The sequence below is a fragment of the Lactuca virosa genome, chromosome 4, assembly GCF_052849685.1.
Source record: "Lactuca virosa cultivar CGN04683 chromosome 4, Lactuca_virosa_CGN04683_v6, whole genome shotgun sequence".
Taxonomy (NCBI): Eukaryota; Viridiplantae; Streptophyta; class Magnoliopsida; order Asterales; family Asteraceae; genus Lactuca; species Lactuca virosa.
The window spans coordinates 156,832,747-156,847,720 of NC_136429.1; the positions used below are offsets into that span (position 1 = coordinate 156,832,747).

Here is a 14,974-nt window from a genome sequence, read left to right on the forward strand (position 1 = left end):
GGTTCATGCAATATTTTGTACTACGATTTGGTATGTTTGGAGGTTTAGGAATGGCGTGGTGTTCAAAGCGGGCAAACTTAGAAAAAGTGAAGCCGTTGATTATATTAAAGAGTTTTTGTTTTTGTGGTTTGCAAATAGGAATCATAGATGTTCGTTTGTTTGGTTAAATTGACTTCAAAATCTTTTAGACTTTATGTAATTCTTATTATAGCTCCCTGCTAGTTTTTTGTTTTTAATATATGGTTGATTGTTTTAAAAAAACAAACGAAAGTTATTATATGTGACCCGAATAATACGTAAGAACACAAAAACATAAAAATGTACGTCGAATCATAGACAAACTCGAAGTTAAACCGATATGTGCATAAAAACAAGTAATTTTTTTTTAAACTAACGAAGGAAAAGTTTAAATTCACATCGAAACGTTAACCAACTTGAATTTAGAAAATGAATCGGTAGAAAATAATATTTTACAAAGTTCAGAGTGAAGGGTCAAAGTGACATTTTAAACAGTAAAGGGGTGGAAAAACCATAAACTAATAAATATAAAATATTGATAAAATTACATAAATGGTCCCTATAGTTTATCTATGGTCACAAACACATTTCATGCTACCTCAAATGACCAAATTACTCTCACACTAACGGACAAAAACTAACGATGTTAGCAAAAAGGACCATTCATGCAAGTTTTGGAAACCACAAGGATCATGTTCGTAAAAAAAAATTAGGAATGACTAAATTTGTGATCTTTGGTAAACTACATGGACCATCTATGTAATTTTATCTTAATTCAATATTGTTAAGACAAAATTGCAAAAATGGTCCTAATGGTTTATTATTTTATGTGGCTAAAGTCTAAATCTTAGAAAAATTATGGTCAATGGTTTCATTACGGAATTGGTGCATGTCGACATTAAAAAATCTATTTTACCCTTATGATATAATTTTATATTTTTTCAATATTATTAAAAATTCAATAAATTTATAATATAAAGTAAACCTCACACCCTCACACCCACCCCACTTTCCACATCCATTCTGATAAGTGATAAATCTTAATTCATATTTGAAGAAAACCATAAACTATTCAAACCCATGACCGCGAGACTACCGTCGGACCACTATCACAAACTAATAGATCGCCGACGAAAACCTGTAGAACCCATTGGACCAACGTCGATCCAAGTTTGCTTATTCACTAGACCAATCTCTCTCTCTCTCTCTCTCTCTCTCTCTACGTCCACCCACGATAGAATGTTGTCGATGGCGGAGTTCACCTAGTGGTTAGGAAGCTTTTACGTCAGATCGAGAAAAGGACATGTGTAGAGAAGGAAGGTCCTTAGGCTTGATTTAATCGCCACCTCCCATGACCACGCCCACTCATTCATTATCTGTTTTTGGGTTAGTTAAAAATAACCAAAATATGTTTTTGGGATTTGGGGAAGAAAGGTGGATATCAACCAACCCTAAATCTGATGTGAGGAAAAAAACCACCCCTTTTTATTTCGATTTTGTAGGTAGATATCAGGGGAAAGACACGATGAAGAATGACCACTTGTGCTGGTTTTTGGTGGCAAAGATGAAGATGGTGGTGGCTTATGATGGTGGTTAAATATGAGTAAAAGGGTCATTCTTCCTCTTTGTTCGCCAGAGTAACAAAGGGTTTTTAGGGTTTTCTTCAAATGAGATGAGAGATATATTAGGTTTTTAAGGGGTGGTGTGAGTGGGATGGGGTGTTTGTGTTCTATTTTAAAATTAATTAATAATTAATAAATATTAAAGAAAATCTAAAAATTAAATTATAAAGTTACAAATGTCTTTTTAATTTTGAAAGTGATCAATTCCGTATTGAAACTATGGAATAAGGACCATATCCATAATTTTTCAAGGTTTGGACCAGAGGTACATACATACCGGTTTCAGAGAAACAGTTTTTCTCTAGACCATTTTCAGTTACAATTAATTTGATTTTTTCAATTTTTTGAAGTGAAATTTTATTAAAAAATCAAGTTTCTAGGTTTAAAAACCAATTCAATTCGTCTTTTAGAAAAAACCGAAAAAAAATATTTTTTAATTTCTTTTTAAAAACCTATACAAACCGACGGTTCAATTTTATTTGAACCATTATAAAAAAACCAATCAAATTTTATTAGGCCGGTTAAGGAAAACGGATTAGTTTTAACTTTTTATGTTGGGCTGGGCTACTTCGAGCCTCAACCTCTAGTCAGAGTAGTCACAAACATAAATGATGTTAAGGGCATTGTCCGATTGGAGCAATCTACGGAAACCTCGCCGGCGCCGGGAAACCATTCTCCAACACCTCTGTTTTTTCCACATCACCTGCAGCTCTGCAAGTGCGAGTCAGAACAATGGAAGCGAAGCCCTCATCTACTTCTCCCTCAACATTTGTCGATCAGTTAGTCGTAAGCATACCACTCCTGCTTCTCTTCGTCATCTCTGCTTTACTTCTTGTCCTTTCTTCAGTGTGTACCCTTCTTCATTTGTTCACGTGACTTAGGTTCCGGGAGATGTGATACTGGACCTCTCAAGCATGGCCAATCAAACGATCAAGCTCGGAGGTGGCCTTCGTCAGGTTCTTTTTTCAATTTAGGGTTTATTGTTTCACGTATTTCCTAACAACTTAACTTTTCAATTTACCTCCATTTCTAAAATGAGCTGTACTTTGATATTCTACGTCTAACCTAGTATCTTTTGGGTGCAAATTAGATATAAGTATTTGAAGGATTATTTACTTATTTGCAATCCACATTGTTAGGATGGTGATTCCATTTCTGTAATGAAGGCTGGTAATCTGAGATTCACAAAGCCAAACAAATATTGGGTGGAGAGCTCCCACAAGAGGGTAAGTTTGTTGTTTTACAGAAAAAAAGCACATATTTTTACTGAACCCAAATTAGTTTATCCTTGAAGATGCCTAATTTCTCTTGATATCCAATTTTCTGGAATTATTATATGTTGATCTTTGCATTCTTTACTGATATTTTGTAGTATGTACCTAATGCTGGGGATAATGTTCTTGGAGTGGTGGTGGATACTAAACCAGAAGTAAGTTGTACTGAAGTTTTAATTTACAACAATACTTTGGGGCTGTTCTTATTTTAATTTTTTTTATTATTATTTTTGTTCCACTCTTTCTATGGACGTGATCAAGTATCTGAATCTGAGTAAATGACAATTTTGCCCTTTTGTTTGGAAATTGACATCAAACTTAACCATCAGTTCATGTCAAGTTAATAACTCAAACAATCTTGATATATATATATATATATATATATATATATATATATATATATATATATATATATTATAGTTTCTATATCTGTTATATCTCATTTGAATAATTACAGCACTTCTCTTTGTAAAAAAACTTAAATCGAAATTTATTTATATTCATTATTCTTTTTGGATGAGTGGAACTTTTTTTTGACTTACCACATTCACACATTCTTAACAAATTAAGTTAAAAAGAAACACCCCTATATATCTTTGCAGATTAAGTCATGTATCCATTAAGTCCATTAAATCAAAAAGAAATAGCCCCTTAGAAATTTTTTTTGCTCTTCATTCCAACATTTTTATTTTTTATTTTTCATGTGTTTGTTTCAGAATTTCCTTGTGGATATTAAAGGACCTGCATTGGCATTTCTACCTGTTCTTGCATTTGAAGGAGGAACTAGAAGGAACATACCCAAATTTGAGGTATGATATTCCTTTTTTCTTTTTCTTATTTATTATTTTCTCATGGACAATATAATTATATAACGCTAAATTTCACAACCTTTTTTTGTAGGTGGGCACTTTATTGTATGTTCGTGTGGTCAATGCAAATACAGGCATGAATCCTGAGTTGTCATGCATGGATGGTGAGTCATTTTTTTTTTTTTTTTTTGTGTCATCTATTTTTTAAAGCACAAAAATTATTAAAAAAATGACAATGTATTTCATGTGTATGTAGCTAATGGAAAAGCAGCAGAGTATGGTGTACTAAAAGAGGGGTATATGTTTGAATCATCCACAGGCCTCTCAAGAACGTGAGACATTGTTATTGCTTCTTGAATAATTTTGAGTAAATTACATTTTTGGTCCTTGAGAATAGCTGGTTCTTACAATTTTGGTCTCTGTAGGTTGCTGAGTTCTCCACCTTATCCAGTTCTTGAAGCTCTTGGGAAGAAGCTCTCATTTGAGATAGCTGTTGGCATAAATGGCCGTTTTTGGGTATGTGCGTCCTATTAAAGGGAATTCTTTACAGATTTTACTTTTTTTTTTAATCATATTTTGAATTTGTGAAATTGGTATACACAGGTGAATGCGTCACAATCATCTACAGTAATTCTGGTTGGAAATGCTATACAGAAATCAGAATCTCTCAGCTTGGTGCAACAGAAGATTTATTTAGAAAAATTGCTCAAGAACATTCAGTGATTTTTAGTAAAAACTGAAACTATTTTCTCCTGATGTCAACAATTAATTAACATGAAGATCGAATGCAGTTATATATGTTCTTTTCCTTAGCCCCATGTATTTTCAACAAATTAATCAACACAAATCGATATAAGAAACCATGATATGGATATAGAAGAAAAAAAAAGGACTTTATTCAACTGTAGATTGTGCTTATTATGTCAACAAGTTTGCCACCACATAAAATATTAAAAAAAAAAGGACAAATATATCGGATAATATCAATATGACTCCATTAAACTTGGTTCGACTTATATGTTGATTGATTAAGATCGAGTCCCAAGGATGTCAAAATGTCCACGAACAAAGTCATAATGTCCACCAATTAGTTTGATTTTTTTACTGGCTACTCCAGATTTAACCTGAGGGTAGGTTAGTAAATTCGCCAATGAATTCATCACCGACTCCTGCGTACATGTACAACAACAATAAAATCACATTATTATATATATATTAAAGTTGTGGAAGAAAGGAATAGTAAAGTTGGGATACTTTGTCCACGTTTGGTCCATTGATTTACATATCCGGTCCCTGTACTTCTTTAATTAATTTATTCATGTCCTTTTGTTTGTGTTTCATTCAACTTCCCATTTTTTTGGCAGAATTGGTCCCTGTATTATTGTTGGAAGTTAGGAATATTAAATTTGGATTTTTTTGGCAACTTTGGTCATTATTCTTTACCCATTTTCACACTTTTGGTCCTTGCAATCAATATTTTTACACTTTTTTGGAACCTTTTAATATTTAAAGTTTGGCCACAAAACTTTAACAGTTTGACAACTTTGATCCCTTTTCTAAAAAGTTGCTAATTCCTACCCCTTTAATTCTTTAGCCATTTTCACACTTCTGTCCTTGTAGTAAAAACTTTTACATTTTTTGTCCGGGGCAAAGCCCGGACTTTTCATCCTTGCACTTTCTATGTTTGTCATATTTATCAATTCGGAAACAACATTGAAAGCTTCTAGCCCCCGCATAGCGGGGGTAACCTTTCTAGTTATATATATATTAAAGCTCATGGTAACTTTCAACAGGAAAGTTTAGACTTTTACATTTCTGCCACCACCCTTTGGGTGCTTTACAGTTTAATCCCTTCATTTTCCAACATTGTTCTATTACAATACTTTTTTTGCACATACTTTTTCCGTTATTACACATTTGGCCCTTCCTTGGTCAATGGGTAATCAATCTTATTATACACTCTTGGATTTCGTCGTTACATATTTTTAGAAATATTCACTTTTGTGCCATTTTTTTTAGAAAACTTTAAATTATTTCCAACCATTTTTTTTAGGAACTTTAAATTATTTACAACCTATGCGAAGCATGAGCTCTTTCCTAGTTTATATAAAAGTGAACATGTGTTTTTACTTTTTAGTTAAAGATTATGGTAATTTTTATTTATTTACCTTCTCAACAAGTGCTCGAAGTTCAAGACCAGATGCTTTTGGATTCTTTCCAACCACCTTTGCCTTAGCAGGCTTACCAATGCTAACCCAATCATCTACCGAGTCACTTCATCACAAATGAAATAAATTAAGCTTTCATAATTAATTAATTATGTTGTGTTAAAATAAACAAAACAATTTTTTATTTTGAATATAAAGCATAATTATGTAATAATAAAATAAAAACAAACGTACGGTGATGAAGTTTTTCCATCAGGAAGACATACGAGTCTCTCAATTCCACCACATCGACAGTGCCCAAAGACTAAAATGGCCTCAACCTAAAAAAAGCGATTTTCCTTAATTAACCATTCACATTGATCCTCATTTTATATATACAAATACTTAAAAATAATTGTGTAGAAATATAAATAAATTGCCAAAACAACCTTGCAAACTAAGATTGCATATTTAATAACAGCACCAACTTCGCAGTACCTTTGCTGTAAAACAAAAACAAACATAACTATCACTAATAATCATAAAATTACAATTTCTTAAATTAATACTTTTTTTGCATCTAAAATATCTATAATGCTATGATACAATGAATAATATGTATAATGCGCACGTAATAAACTTTGGAATCAACTTCCGTTATAAAAATGATATCAAAGAGTTTTTATTTTATTTTATTTTGAAGATGATTAATTTTCAATATCCCATTGAGTTCAAAACTTATATGTACATCTTTGACGAACTATTTGAAATAACTAACTTCTAAGTTATAAGCTATTTATTGGTCTCATGACACATTAAATTGTAATAAACTCAAAAAATAAATTAACTTATACGTGTCAAACACAATCTAAGTAAGGAACTGACCAACTAACTATATACAATTCAATCCCACACCATATTAATTGATTCATATGTGGTATTCAGTCCACAACATAATAACAAATTCTTTCAAAGACAAATCTAAAAAAGTAATATAAATCTAGAAAATAAATGGAAATGGAAATGGAAATATCAAATATATAGTTGAACTGTTGAAGAAAGATTGTGAAATTGAAGGGACTGATTTTGTCACCTGATTAAATGCAGGGACCATGTTGGCAATATTACGGGTTATGAAAGCTTCCCCGGGTCGCAGGTTCAGGATAGTTATTGGGCAAACTCGGGAGTCGGAACAAGCAAATATTAGAAACTGTACCAATTTTATAATTATTTAAAATTTTAAATTTAGAGTAATATACAGAAATCCTTGTATGAAATATTAATTATTATAAAATAATTAATATTTTTGATAATTAATGGTCATATTACCTTGGGTTCCGCTTTGTCGGCCAATTTACGATAGGAAGGCATATTTTTGCTGTAAATTTGTATATAACATATAAGTTATTATACAAACTAAATTATTATGAATCTAGTGCTATAACTTTTTTTTTAAATATAAATTATAAAGCCATTACAAAAAAAATATATAAAAAAATTTAAGGGACTGTTTGATATTCTTCTTATTGGGTCTGACTTGTTTAGATTCAAAAAGTCTGATACGACAATTAGTTGTGTTTGACTTATGATATCTCTCTTACTAGGTCTGACTCGATAATATATCGACTCAATTAAATCTGACTGAATCGACAACTATCAAACAACTTCAAAATTATAAAAAGTCCAATGTTAAGCCACATATTTATTTTTATAATTTTACGACTTGGATTCAATGAAATTAAATAGAATGTTACTTACCATAATTGACTTTTATATTAGTATTAAATGAGGCTCGAGTAGCTTACTTGAACTCATTGAGCTTGAAGTATTTAAACCCATCGTTGATTCTTTGTATGGGGTCAAATGGTGGTGATGGTGGTGGTGGTCCAGTTATTACTTGCAACGTTCTAATATTCTCCAGATTAATTTGATTTGTGTCATCTTCTACTTCTACTTCCTTTCCATTTTTACTAATCAAACAATTAAAAATATAATGTAAAATAAACTATAGTGATCGATGATTTGATGTGTAGTAATCGATCCATTTGTTGAAATAAATAAATTAATATATCACGTACCTTGGTATTTCTGTCGGTACATTTGCTTTTATATTCGAGTATTCTGACATATCTCGGACTATCCTTAAAGTTTCTGCAGCAACTTTTGTATATGATTTCAAATAAATTGAATTAATTAATTAGAATAACGACACATAATACCATAGTATTTCAACATTTTGTTTATTCACATGTCACATGTCCTATTATTATATGTTTACAATGTTTATATAGGAAAAAAGCGTGTATGAAAAATATATACTTAGAAAGTAAGATTTATTAACTTTTCCTTTTCAAAACTTATATTGTATTTAAAAGATGCTCGGAAAATCACATTGAAACCGAGTTACACAAACAGCTAGAGGGTTGCAAAAACAAACTTACCCAACTGAAATTTGCTAAATAGAATAGCGCCAATTTTTAATCCCTAAAAAAAAAGCTCCTAGATGTCATGTATATGTTTTGGCATCGATCTGGATGTCCTTTGAAGAGTCATTTCGTTTTTTGCCTTCTAAAGTCTTCGTTGGTATGATAGAACCTATAAGCTTAACTTTCTTTTTGTGTGACTAGTTAGTTGAAGAAGATGTACTAGCTTTATTGATAAATATAAAATGTCATGCGTTATGCACCGATATAGAATATAAACTAAATAAACTAAATAAAGAAATTACATATTTATACGTCTTGACAAATGCAATATATATATATATATATATATATATATATATATATATATATATATATATATATATATATATATTTCAAACTATCATATAAGGGTATTTCATTACGGTCTTTAGTAGAATACATACCTAAAAGGGATTCCTTTAATTGATCATGGATCCATAATCCATTATTGGAGGCAAGATCAAAAGAAAACTTAAAATTTGAAGAGAACCCAAAAAAAAACTCTTTATTTTGCTCTCATTTTAGAAGATCATTGTGAAGATACAAAACAGTATGAATCAATTGATCAAAATAACCAGTAATTTGATATTTAAAATGATCAAAAATTTGATTTTCAAGAACACACACTTATTATTCCCATATATGACAAGATACATATACACATATGTTAATATACATATACACATATGTTATATCTTTATATTCTTTTCTTTCAAGTAACATATACAATGCATATAATCTTTAGTTTGAACTTTGAATATGGAGAATGTCCATATGAAGGGCTGATCATATAGTTATCTTTTAATATTTTTTCTGCATTATTACACTATATATGTGACACGTAACATTCATTCGATTATAAAAAGAAAATTATGTAAAGGATTGGTTCTTATTTGCCACTTGCCTTGTGAAAAACAAACTGAACATTGCACCCCTACCCGAATAATCGGAGGACTAAATCTGCGAAGCAGTGAAAACTTGAAGGACCATATAATCAAACATGACATGACCCTGGTGGCAATTACTTGGGAGTGTACTGGGCTTGGTAGAAATTATGAATGTTTGGCGTCGGGATGAGCAAACCATCCTCCCCCTGATCCTTTCGCTGACATCAGTACCTCGGTAAGCTTTCATCCCTCTGATTCATTTATTCTAGCCTTTTCGGCCATTAAAGTTGCAGTGACTGAAGCTTTTTGTGTATCGGCTTATTATTTTTCCTTTGTTCAAGTTTCTAATTGTGCAGAGTGTGAAGATGGCAACTCCTCCAAACCCTACTGACGGGAACCCCCAAAATCCAGGTCTATTTCTCTACGTACAAGTCTATAGTATATATTTTATGTATATCCGAGTTTAATTTTATCGATATTCAAGCTTAATTATGTTGATATACTTAAAGGGAACTTTAATCATAGTGTTTTGGGTTGATTAGTAGAAATCGAATCAAGTATTGAGTTGATTTGATTATCAACTTTAAATTTGATGTTAAATACCTAGTTTCCGATTGGTTTCAAGTGAATTGACTTGACTTCCCCCTTGCACACTTGACTCAATGACCACAGTTCCGGAAGCTGTAAAGCCAGTGACCAATGATCAACAAGATGCCGACAAAGGAGCTACCAAGGAACCATCAATATTCGTAAACACAGAACCGATACGAGAAGAACAAGTGCAGAATGCTGTAAAGTTCCTTTCACACCCAAAGGTTAAAGGATCTCCTGTTATGTATAGAAGATCTTTTCTTGAGAGGAAAGGCCTTACAAAGGAGGAGATAGATGAATCATTTCGTCGTGTCCCTGTAAGAAAATTTTATCTACTTTTCTTTGATCATTCGTTTTCTTTTCCAGTTCCTTTCATTCCTTACATTGTAAAACTGTAAATGGCAGGATGAATCCCCTGGTATTTCAACTACTCAACCAGCTGTTGTGAATCAAGGTGTCCCATCACAGCCTACCTCAAGTATTCAACCACAAGCCCCAACTCAGTCTCTGCAACTGCAACCTGCAACTGCTCCCAGTTTGAGGAGTAGGTTTCATTGGTCACATGCTTTGCTTGCTGTTGGAGTTCTTGCTATATCAGGAGCTGGAACTGCTGTAGTTTTTAAGGTAAAAACAAACAGTAGACAATTGCTAACAGCTGACACGTATTTTTGTTATGCTATTAGCTGACCCGTATATGGTGTTAGAATGCTGTTGTTCCTAGATTGAAATCTTGGATACGTAAAGTTGTACATGAAGAAGATGAAAAAGAGGACCTTGACAATGAAACAAACAGAAAGCCGACATTGGCTGAAGAAGCAGCTGCTGCTGCAAAAGCTGCAGCTGCAGCAGCATCTGATGTGGCTCGTGCTAGCCAGGAGATGCTGGCCTCAAAAACTGAAGGTAGCCTGCATTTCTTTATCTTAGTTTTCTTCATTTTGACTTTAATGTTTCTTATAGGGTAATATGTGCCAAATAGCAATGTAGTTAATTACCTTCTTTGACCAATATATGCAACATACTTTATCTTTTACCCTCAATAGCAACCAACTTGCATCTTTCTACCAATATACACCGCTTTGTAACAAAAAACCTTTATAATGCTGATGTGGCATTGGTTTTTACCATGTCATCTGCCATGTGTACAAACACACAAACATGGAATTTTGATAAGAATTGTGTTGTTTGTATAATTGTATCTGATATAATCTTTGCTGTTTACAGAGAAGAAATACTTTGGGGAACTTTTGAGTCTTTTGGATGTGCAAGTCCAGGAAATGAAGTCAATGAGTAACTCAATAAAGAAGTTAGAAGGTAACCCATAAATTGTTTTTTTGGACATATATATTAAAAGTTTTCCATTTTCTAACAACTTATGAAACCTACATATCATACTATATATATATATATATATATATATATATATATATATATATATATATATATATCTTAGTTGCAACTTTCTACTTTTCAGGACAAAATAACAACATTCCAGGGCGAGAGGTTCAAGTCACAAGCACAAGGGTGAGTTAGATATGAGACATATTTGGACTATGCCTCTATGCCTTATACATTTATAAACCCCATTTTAAAGTTATATTTCATTTGTTTAATTTTTATTTTTTGGAATATTGCAGCCACCATACACAAATGGCAGGACAGATTACGACTCCCGGTCAGTTAGATCCTTGTCACCACCACCTGCATCTGTAGTGGAACCCCCCTCTGCTACACCCTCCCACCCTAAATCTTATATGGAGGTGTAACTTTTTTGTCTTCTTGCTAGATGCTACATACATGAATGCTCAAGCATTACTTAAAAAAAAAAAAAAAAACTTTTTTTCTTTGATTTGCAGATAATGTCTATGATTCAAAGAGGCGAAAGGCCTCCCAACATCCGAGTAAGTAGAATCTTTTTTTAATTTTTTTTTTCCGGGTGTGTTTTGAAGTGTTTACTTTATGTTTATTTCGCTCAGGAAATCAATGATCAACCACCAAACCCTGATCAACCTGTATCAAATCCTCGCTTAACACCAAAACCTAAGGTTTTCATTGATCTGTAAAAAGCATAAATGATATATAAATATGATACATAGTTTACTATTTTTAATATAAAAAAAAATTATGTTTTGTATACATATTTTACCACTAACACTGCTTTTCATGTTTCTACCGACTAGCCTTGGGAGTCACAGTCACAGTCACAGGGTGGCAGCTCGATCTATGAAAATAGCAATAATGGGCTTAACGAGTACGGAGCGGGGCCCACATCTGTCTATCAGGCTAATGGAGAAGGTGGTGGGGCGCCATGGTGGCAACAAAAGAATGTGAAGATTTCTGAAGTGGAAGGTGAAGAGAACAAGGTGACTACTGGGTACAGTGAGCGACCTGTTCAGCGGCCTGCGTGGGTCCCACCTCAGGCGCCACCTGTAGCCATGGCTGAGGCGGCAGCCGCCATCAGGCAACCGAAGAAATCACCCTTTGAAAAGGAACAAGGACAGCAGTTGACAGATGAACAGTTTCTGGCTAGGTCAACTGAGGTGACAGATGAGTTGCAGAGGATCACAAAAATATCTGAATCGGGCGGTGAGGTGGCGGCAGATGGTGGTGCAGGGGGGAGCAGCTCGGTGGGGATGAATACAAGTGAGATTCAGAGAGAGGAAGAAGGGTCGTATTATGAGGCCTGAACATGTTTCTTGGTTTGATACTTAGTGATATACTAAAGATAATTACATTACATATTATGATATTATTGATGAAAAAAAAATAACGTGCTCTTGGATACGAAATAGTCACATGTGAGTGTGCTTAATGCCTCATGATTCGAATTATTCCGATTTGAATTAACTGTCACAAATTACCCCTGGGATCCAACTAGTGACATTGAAAGTTGATATTCAATTTGATTTCTTTTCCCATTGACTATATATTAAGTGACATTGAAAATTATGTCGGAAAGTACAAGCTATTGATACCAAAGTAGATGAACAATAAATGATTTAACATGAGATTGAGATGGAGATACTATACATATGACATAAGTGTAACATATATGAACTCTATATATGAAATTATTATAAATTTAAATAAATATTTATGAGTTAGATATGCATATTACTTTTTTTTTAATCATTGTCGATTTCGTCGATAAACTAGCATGGATGATTAGTAAGAAAAACATATGATTGCAATAACATTTTTACAAAAAATATATATATTTTAATCCTTGTTAAGTAATGAATATATAACATTGTTAACATAGTAACAATATGATCATATAATTGATAAAAAAATTATTTAACCATATTTTAACAATAACAATATGATCATATAATTGATAAAAAAAAAATCAATTTACCATTTTTGCATCGATGGTTTCACCAAAGCAATATATTAAAACGAAACAAAAACTAGCAAGTAGCTAGCAATACAAATGTTACATGCTTTAAAGGGTGAAATGTCCGTACAATCCAACCTAGATTATGTAAGTTACCTCGATATTTCATCTAAAATAAAATCATAAAACGACAATTAAAATTTGAGACGACAATAAAAATACTAGAACGATAATTAAAATCTTAAACTAAAATTTTACATCTCTAAAGCTCTGCAACTTGCCGTTTAACCATTTTGTCGTGCTGATTAAGAAATAAGCGTTTAACCATTTGTCATGAAACTTTAAAATATCCTAAGGTGTCTCGTGTGGAAAATCTTTCATTTTATAGAATTAGCGATACTCACTTTGTGTAGACCTAAAAATATTGATATCGATTTTTCACTCGTACGCGTATTCATCTTTTGGTTTTTGAGTTAATTTGATGCGTTACGATTTGAACCCACAGTCGCAGTTTACAGTGTTTCAGAACTTGCTCCCAAAAAGCATCCGCCCTTATTGATTTTCACCATCCTTATTGATACATAAGCTATGCACTAGGTTAAAAACCAACTAATCTAGACTAGCTGATATGCGATAGGCAGTGACTCTCGGAAATCTTGTCTTTCCCTTTTGCAGTACCCGAAGTTCTTGAAAAGTTGTTTATAGGAAAAAGGTAAGCACGAAACTTAATGAATTCCATCACAACAACATATAGCAGTAATATGTACTTTACACCTGCCACACACATATATCAAGATGCCATACACTTGTAATCTAAGCGTACAAATTAGATAAACAAAGAGTACAAGGCACTTGCTAGCTAAAGTCTAGCATAAAAGGCACATCACAACTCAGGTCATATATCGATCGATACTTACCAGCTCACCTTAGCACATTCAGACTAAGCACCCACCAACACATGTACAATCCACACAAAACATGTCAATAGCATACACGTACTAGACACTACACAACCTAGTACCATTCTTATACAATCAAATATATCACACGATCTCATGCAAAGACATACATATCAATGTAACGTAGTGAAAAACACACCTCGAACCAAATGTAGATCACAACAGGCAAACACAAAAGCTCTAATGAAATCAAGGAACCTCCTTTCCCCTACAGAAGTGTTATAGATCATTAATAAGCAACCCTTAGCCATTAATTCAACTAGTTAGTCCTTAGGTTCATTTTCAGCTTTTAACACCAAAACTACAGACTGCTCAAGATCTGTTTTCCCTTAAACACATTAAGTCCAAATTATTATCTCATATTCATAAAATTCAGCTCAATACCTTTCCAGAGATATATTACACAAAGTCTAATTATTTTTCTATAATTTATGGTGATTTATTGAAAATTACCTATCCAAGTTGTCAATTCCGGACCAGCCTACAAAGATGGCCAATTCCACCATACCTAGGAATGGAATCAGATTATGAAATTTGGTGGAAAGTAACTAGACTCAATTTGTGAGCTTTGGGCACTGGATTTAGGTTTAAATGATTTTCCTAGAATTATATATGATTTTTACACAAAAGGAACGGATTGGTAAGTTTTTGCATAGATTTACAACTTGGGTTTTTCCTTCTCTTAACCAATTAAGTACTTAACCAAATGAGACAAGGCCATCTCTCCCGTCATTTTCACATAACACGTGGACACATGCACATCTTTTCCTTACTTGGCAAAAACAACCCTTATTCCACTAATCTTCACAAAACAAGTTCCAATGTCACCAAACAACCCCTACACACCATAAAATAAACAAATCAAGTT

General features: G+C 32.8%; 3 protein-coding genes across 6 annotated transcripts; 2 read left to right on the plus strand and 1 right to left on the minus strand.

Annotated features, from left to right (window-relative positions):
- Nucleotides 1-2,246: 2,246 nt before the first annotated feature.
- Nucleotides 2,247-4,535, plus strand: LOC145107596 (uncharacterized). The gene is made up of 9 exons (XM_079044500.1): nt 2,247-2,426; nt 2,522-2,596; nt 2,780-2,866; nt 3,013-3,069; nt 3,631-3,723; nt 3,815-3,887; nt 3,980-4,055; nt 4,149-4,239; nt 4,327-4,535. Exons 1-9 carry the CDS (start codon nt 2,373-2,375, stop codon nt 4,444-4,446), a joined length of 726 nt encoding a protein of 241 aa, XP_078900626.1. The 5' UTR covers nt 2,247-2,372; the 3' UTR covers nt 4,447-4,535.
- Nucleotides 4,536-4,591: 56 nt separating this feature from the next.
- LOC145107595 (carbonic anhydrase 2-like) lies at nt 4,592-8,544 on the minus strand. 2 transcript variants are annotated; one of them, XM_079044499.1, is made up of 9 exons: nt 8,312-8,544; nt 7,949-8,021; nt 7,676-7,840; nt 7,200-7,248; nt 6,964-7,080; nt 6,320-6,373; nt 6,126-6,211; nt 5,892-5,997; nt 4,592-4,892 (listed from the first exon to the last, which is right to left on the minus strand). In XM_079044499.1, exons 2-9 carry the CDS (start codon nt 7,996-7,998, stop codon nt 4,752-4,754), a joined length of 768 nt encoding a protein of 255 aa, XP_078900625.1. In that variant the 5' UTR covers nt 7,999-8,021; nt 8,312-8,544; the 3' UTR covers nt 4,592-4,751. The 2 variants fall into 2 exon arrangements, with proteins under 2 accessions (XP_078900625.1, XP_078900624.1); XM_079044498.1 differs by having other exon boundaries at nt 7,949-8,030.
- Nucleotides 8,545-9,323: 779 nt separating this feature from the next.
- PEX14 (peroxin 14) lies at nt 9,324-12,737 on the plus strand. 3 transcript variants are annotated; one of them, XM_079044502.1, is made up of 11 exons: nt 9,324-9,457; nt 9,579-9,633; nt 9,895-10,130; nt 10,219-10,437; nt 10,518-10,713; nt 11,035-11,124; nt 11,285-11,334; nt 11,448-11,570; nt 11,667-11,711; nt 11,787-11,855; nt 11,991-12,737. In XM_079044502.1, the coding sequence occupies exons 2-11, from the start codon at nt 9,588-9,590 to the stop codon at nt 12,495-12,497; spliced, it is 1,581 nt and encodes a 526-aa protein (XP_078900628.1). In that variant the 5' UTR covers nt 9,324-9,457; nt 9,579-9,587; the 3' UTR covers nt 12,498-12,737. The 3 variants fall into 3 exon arrangements, with proteins under 3 accessions (XP_078900628.1, XP_078900627.1, XP_078900629.1); XM_079044501.1 differs by having other exon boundaries at nt 9,327-9,457; nt 9,564-9,633; XM_079044503.1 differs by lacking the exon at nt 11,787-11,855 and having other exon boundaries at nt 9,327-9,457; nt 9,564-9,633.
- The last annotated feature ends 2,237 nt before the right edge of the window (nt 12,738-14,974 follow it).

Excerpts from the sequence above, each read along its gene's own strand:
- LOC145107596 (XM_079044500.1), top strand. The coding sequence starts at position 2,373 with ATGGAAGCGAAGCCCTCATCTACTTCTCCCTCAACATTTGTCGATCAG. Across the intron at positions 2,867-3,012 it reads TGGAGAGCTCCCACAAGAGG|TATGTACCTAATGCTGGGGA; the intron begins GTAAGTTTGTTG and ends GATATTTTGTAG. Across the intron at positions 3,888-3,979 it reads TGAGTTGTCATGCATGGATG|CTAATGGAAAAGCAGCAGAG; the intron begins GTGAGTCATTTT and ends ATGTGTATGTAG.
- LOC145107595 (XM_079044499.1), bottom strand. The coding sequence starts at position 7,998 with ATGTCAGAATACTCGAATATAAAAGCAAATGTACCGACAGAAATACCA. Across the intron at positions 7,249-7,675 it reads TTCAAGCTCAATGAGTTCAA|CAAAAATATGCCTTCCTATC; the intron begins GTAAGCTACTCG and ends ACAAATTTACAG. Across the intron at positions 6,212-6,319 it reads ATGCAATCTTAGTTTGCAAG|GTTGAGGCCATTTTAGTCTT; the intron begins GTTGTTTTGGCA and ends CGCTTTTTTTAG.
- PEX14 (XM_079044502.1), top strand. The coding sequence starts at position 9,588 with ATGGCAACTCCTCCAAACCCTACTGACGGGAACCCCCAAAATCCAG. Across the intron at positions 11,712-11,786 it reads AAAGGCCTCCCAACATCCGA|GAAATCAATGATCAACCACC; the intron begins GTAAGTAGAATC and ends TATTTCGCTCAG. Across the intron at positions 11,856-11,990 it reads GCTTAACACCAAAACCTAAG|CCTTGGGAGTCACAGTCACA; the intron begins GTTTTCATTGAT and ends TCTACCGACTAG.